Consider the following 6,000-nt stretch of genomic DNA (forward strand, 5'->3'; position numbering starts at 1 on the left):
TGAATGGTACTTCTTTGACTTCTTGGTTGTTGGACTTCCACACAGTTCAATTCTCTGGAAGTTCTGGTTATTTTTTGTATTTAAATTTGTTAGTGTCCTTCTTTCGGTTGTGTGAGGAAGCAAAGTATATGTACCTATGCTTCCATCTTGGCCAGAAGTCCTAAGTTGACTGTCCTTTAAAGGCTGAACTTCTTGTTCATACATGGGCGCTGTCTAAGTGAAGATGGTGGAGGAAGAAGGGTTCACACACAGTACCCCACCCTGACCTCCAAGATAGTGAGAGAGTGTGTCCAAAGACTCCCTCACTGAGGACTTCATGATGCCTCCAGGACTCTGTAATGTTTTTCGCTCTTCTACTTTACTATCAGTCACCCCATTTCCTGGCCTGGGATTCTGCTAAGATGCATTTCATCTCCCACCAAAGAAAGTGGGGAGGGCTCAGAAAACACCAGCTTTTCTGTATTTGCTTCAAAGGCAATCAAAGCCTAAGATAGGACTGGTTAGGGTGCTTGCTGTCCCCTTTCCTCAGCTGGACAATTGGTATCTCCAGATCTCTCATATTGAGAAATGTCTAGATCGATTGACTATTCTCCCCAAGAATGTCCACCCCCTAATATGAGGACTCCATCAAAGAAAATTAGAGAGAGAGAGAGAGAGAGAGAGAGCGTGCATGCACAACAAACTCAAGAAAATTTTGCCTGGGCAGGCAGCATACTTGTATTATCATTAAAGTGTTTTAAGTTGAAAGTCCATCATCAGTGTCATGAAAATAGTATGCAATTCAATGGGAAATAGGTGAGTTATTTGGCCCTTTCTGAGCTGATCACACAATGGTTCAAGTTGACTTTTGTTAAGGAACACTGGAGAGGTCAATGTGTTTGTTAGATAGGGGTGTCATGGATCAGCTTCTGGAAACTTTTCTATGTTAATCATCCCCAGACTGTTTATTATCAAATCTAAGTAACATTCCTTTAAGCAAGCATCCAGGTAGATCATCTGGAGAGGAATGTATTTGCAGCTCCCTCCGCTTATAATAATGGCCAGGAAGAAGCTGACCATACCAAAAGAATTGCATTTTAAATATTAACTGCAACTTTGTTTTGGAATTTCACATAAACAAAGAAACATTATTATGCTGCCTCAGCCTGTGCTTTCACAAGTTGTTTTTACTAAATTATACCACTTCAAAATTTACCTAATTATTAATTATATGTGAGTTAATTATATTTCCACATATATGTATGAATATTGTGCTTATTTTATTTTTGAGAATTATAATTTTGTACCCAGAACTAAGAGACAGTTTTGGCAGATACAAAAGAATTGCTGGCTGCTCCAGTGAGGATTGTCACCAACTCTTCAGTCCACTGAATAAGAACATATCTTATCCCCAGTCAGCTTCCTAATGAGGCAGAGATGTTCCTTTTTTTTTTTAAGATTTTATTTATTTACTTTTAAAGAGGAAAGGAGGGAGAAAGAGAGAGAGAGAGAGAAACATCAATGTGTGGTTGCTGGGGACCGTGGCCTGCAATCCAGGCATGTGCCCTGACTGGGAATCAAACCTGCGATGCTTTGGTTCACAGCCCATGCTCAATCCACTGAGCTACACCAGCCAGGGTGAGATGTTCTTTATTGATGTTTTTTTTTTTTTTTTTTTTTTACTTTTTCCAATGCAGCGAATGCACTGTCTGCTTAGATATTAGACTCAAAGAAGACAGCTTTTTTACTTCATTTTTTCTTTTTTTTAGAAATGAAAATAATTGTCTTTGAAAACTTGAGCAGCAGGATATGCTTTCTTGACTTACCTGAAGTCTTTGTACTGAGAAGAATGTGTTTTCGCACTCTGTTTAAGGAGAACTATGTTTTTGCACTCTGTTTAAGGAGAACTGTGTTAAATTAAATGAAATACTCTTTTCCAAATTAATTTTCATACAGAATTTAATAATTTTAAATGGATCTCCATAGAATAAGCATAGGGCACTGTTACTTGCATATATCAACATCCTGATATAGCTTACTCTGGTTATAAGTAGTCAGTGATGTGTACCATGTACTTTTCATTCTTTCTGTCAGGGCATATGCATCTACATGATCTAGAAGCAATTCCAAAAAATCAAGATGGGAGTTAAAAATAAGAGAGGCCAAACACTTCAAAGTTCATGCTCTTTTATATTTAGATCTGTTGAAAGATGTCAATGTGGTTTAAGACTGATATTGCATAAAGCTGACTTAATGCTTGTATCCTGAAAAGGACCATCAACAGGAGAGATTTCCTGGACTTGTCAAGAGCAACCATCTTTCCTTCAGTTTAATCCTTGAAGTGATGTCTCCCAGACCACTGAATGACAAATTGAACAAGTGTATTAGGAGTTCTCAAGAAAGGTTTCTATATTTTATGTAGTGTTTCTTGTTGTCTTGAAGATATTGAAATATCTTGCTAACCTTCTTTCAGGAAGAGTTCTCTATTAATTTCCCATCAATGAATCATTCATAAATGGATCTTGCCTATTTAATTCTTAGGTGGGAAGGTATTTGGGGGTATAAAAAGCCCCATTTAGGTCAAAAGGACAGCATATGAGGGGAAACAGAAAGGAACTTGTTAAAATTTAAACTACATTTTAAACATCTTATTGCAGCCTACAGAGTACTTCAAATCATTGTGGGGATGTCAGGCATGACTCTGCTGATCAGTGTGAGGGTAGGTTCTGAGATACAGATTCTGGAGAGGGAATCAGGAAAGCACAGTCTGAGAAAGTGCCTCAAACATCTTAGGCACTTGGATCCCTCTGGTTGGGACCTAGTCACCCATGTCACAGAGCTCACATTATGAAAAATAGTCAATGGTATGCAATAAGTGAGAATGATTTTTCCTCCAGAGCTGTTCCAATCTCAATCTCTGGGGTTGATTCAAACTAGGTAGACTCCATGTATAAACTTTATTTGTTTGCAGAAAGTGCGTACTCAATTCTTTATACACTGGAAATATAAAGAAGTCTGTCTATATTTATCCCCAGAGCTTAACTCTCTAGAGAAGTGAGACAGCCATTGATGAGGAGAGTAATTCCACTCATCTACAGCTTGGTTGTGATAGACTGGTATGTTGTGATTGAATTTGTCTGATCTAGATAATAAATCTGCTTTCAACTACTTCATCACACCACTGGACTTCCACACCCCACCAAAAAACGATATTAAACCATTTCTTAATTTAACTTCAACAAAAGGATTTTCTAAAGGTTAAGTACTCCACTCATGCCTCCATTCAAGCTGGATTGACAGAAAGTTTCATATTTGGGCTTAAATTTTTTAAACAATTAGGTTGTATTTTAATGTTGTGTCTTTGCTTTTTAAGGGGCACTCTGTAGCACTGCAACTGAGTACATTGCATATGACATCATTCAGTGTTTTCCATATGAGGCTCCATCAGCATGATTTCCTTAAGAAATTAATACCAGAGAAATACACTGGCTTCCCTGAGGAACTGTGTAACAGTTTCCAGGGTCTTAAAGTCAAATTTAACTATGTTTGCAAGTGTGTAAGCTCTATGCTCTGTGTATTTACATTCTTTTATCATCCTCACTTCTTTTCATTCTCTTTTCTTTCTTTGTTGATTCATTTTAGTCTTAACCTAAAAATTATTCTGACCAAAGAAGCAGAGTATAAATCAATAATTAACAAATAAACAATGTTTGGTAATTTTAAAAATAAATTTTTTCATTTCATCATGATTATTACCCAATTTCTAATGACAATACTATAAATCATATTCAGTTGCATATAATATTTCTTTTAAACTATTATATACTCACATTAAAACAAATTTAACAAAGTAAAAAATACCTTAGTATTTTGGTTGATATAAGTTTCAAGAATTTGTTAATTCTACTTCTACAAGATAAACCAGACTTAAAAACTGATATAAAGTCAATTTATACAGCACTTTAAAGTGAAGCACAAAAATTAAAATTTGTTACATTAGCTGAACCTCACTAATTTGCAGATACCATGGCCAACAGGAAAGAGTTGGTTGAAAATCCAAAAATTATAAGAATTTAGTCATGGTAATAGCCAGTTTCAAATAGCACAAGACAAAGTGTTTTACCACATTATTATCACATTTTTTGTACCATCCCTCTCTTACTCAGTAATCCTAGAAGAGAGATCAGAGTCCTTATTTGCATAGAACATTAAAGTTATGCAATATGAAGTGGGCAGTATTATTAAGACAAAGGTTTATCATGTCCATTTTAATTATGAAGAACCAAAAGCTACTTCCAAGGAGAAATAAGACTGTACAGATTTCACAGAGCTTTGATGGTGGTAGAACTACATGGGGCAATTGAGAACTAAAGTTCTAGGATGAGGGAGCAAGACACAAAGACTATGAAGAGAGAGGACTCCTAAAAAGGAGCCTGCATTGATGGACAAATGAAAACAAACTCATCAATAAACAAACCTGTTTTGTACCATCTCTTGGATACATGTAGGTGGTAATATGATAGCAATGTATTTTTTTCCTGGTAATAGATTGTCCTCTTTACCTCTTCAGAAATTAAGGACTTTATTATGGGATGATTAAAATTTTGGATTAATCATTGAGCAATACGCTGCCATGTTGAAAAAGATTCATGGTTTGGTTGAAAGAGCTTCTCCTCCACCACCCACCACCAACATCTGTGAGTTTTTTCTCCTTTTTTTGGTTCTAACCCCCTACCCTCTTACCAAACCCTCTCCCAGCATCAGCCTGCTCTCTGTCTATCACATCACACCTTTTAGAAGGGCTAACATAAAAAAACCAACAAACAACAAGTACTGGTGAGGATGTGGAGAAAAGGGAAACTTAGTGCACTATTGGTAGGAATGAAGACTGGTACAGCCACTGTGGAAAGCTATATGGAGTTACTGAAAAAATTAAAAATGGAACTGCCTTATGACCCATTGATACCATTCTTGGGGATTTATCTGAAGAAACACCAAACACAAAATAAAAAACAAAACATATATATGCACCCCAGTGTTCATTACAGCATTATTTACAATAGCTAAGATTCGGAAGCTACCCCAGTGTCCTTCAGTAGATTAATGGGTTAAAAAGTTGTGGTACACAATGCAATACTACTTGGCTGCAAAGTAGAAGGAAATTTTACCCTTTGCAACAGCATGGATGGTCTTGCAGAGCATTATCCTAAGTGAAATAAGCCAGTGAGAGAGAAAAATACCATATGATTTTAATCATATGTGAAATGTAATGAACAAACTGAAGAACTATTTTGATAGAAATGCTGGAGAGGAAATGTGAAACTGTTTCAGAATCCAGAGATATTTAACTTAGCTCCTTGTACATTGTTCAAAAAGATGTATTTTGTGGACCCATAAGACCTTGTATTTCTTTTTTTTTTCTTCTAATTTTTGGAACATTTGATGCTTATCATCACATGACCCTGAACATGGCCAAGCACATTCTTCTCTGAGCTTAATGTCTATGTAACACAAGCTAGGAGTTAATTAATCTGTTTTGTTGCTGAGATGGGATGAGAACTGCTCTCTCCTCCATTACTACAGAGTCCTGTACTTCTTCGTGGGCCAGAGTGAAATCTCACCACTGTGGAAAAAAGTGCCATCTGACTCCCAAATACAGGGTTGTTATCCTTGTCACAGCTGGAAAACGTCATGTTGAGATTGGATCATGTGGTATTGTAAGTCACCCAGTTCATGTCTAATGAGAGCATCTCTGAATCTCCATTTGATAACTAAGACAAGCACAGAACCCCTCAGCATGGAGTGCATTTCATAGGAAACTGATAACCAGGTTCTCCCACACCCAGAAAATTAAAATAAAACAAACTCATCCCCATTTTCCAAACTCACATACTCTCAGCCTCAATCAAAATAAAGATGATGTACTTATATAAATTCTGGGTATGTAGTTTTGAATGTTTTCCCCCCTAAATGATGAGCATTTCTGGAAATAAACCATGGTGATTTCTCACATAGAAATAC

The 6,000-nt window shown here is 36.5% G+C and overlaps 1 protein-coding gene across 1 annotated transcript in view; it reads left to right on the forward strand.

Moving 5' to 3' along the window:
- SUGCT (succinyl-CoA:glutarate-CoA transferase) overlaps positions 1–5,701 on the forward strand; it is a 1,092,359-nt gene extending 1,086,658 nt beyond the window's left edge. The window contains exon 15 of the mRNA XM_045828740.1: positions 5,563–5,701. Coding sequence (XP_045684696.1) covers positions 5,563–5,677 — 115 coding nt within the window. The 3' untranslated portion in view covers positions 5,678–5,701. The remainder of the gene's footprint in view (positions 1–5,562) is intronic.
- The last annotated feature ends 299 nt before the right edge of the window (positions 5,702–6,000 follow it).

This window comes from Phyllostomus hastatus, unplaced genomic scaffold (assembly GCF_019186645.2).
Source record: "Phyllostomus hastatus isolate PE091 unplaced genomic scaffold, TTU_PhHast_1.1 phas_scaffold_78, whole genome shotgun sequence".
NCBI lineage: Eukaryota > Metazoa > Chordata > Mammalia > Chiroptera > Phyllostomidae > Phyllostomus > Phyllostomus hastatus.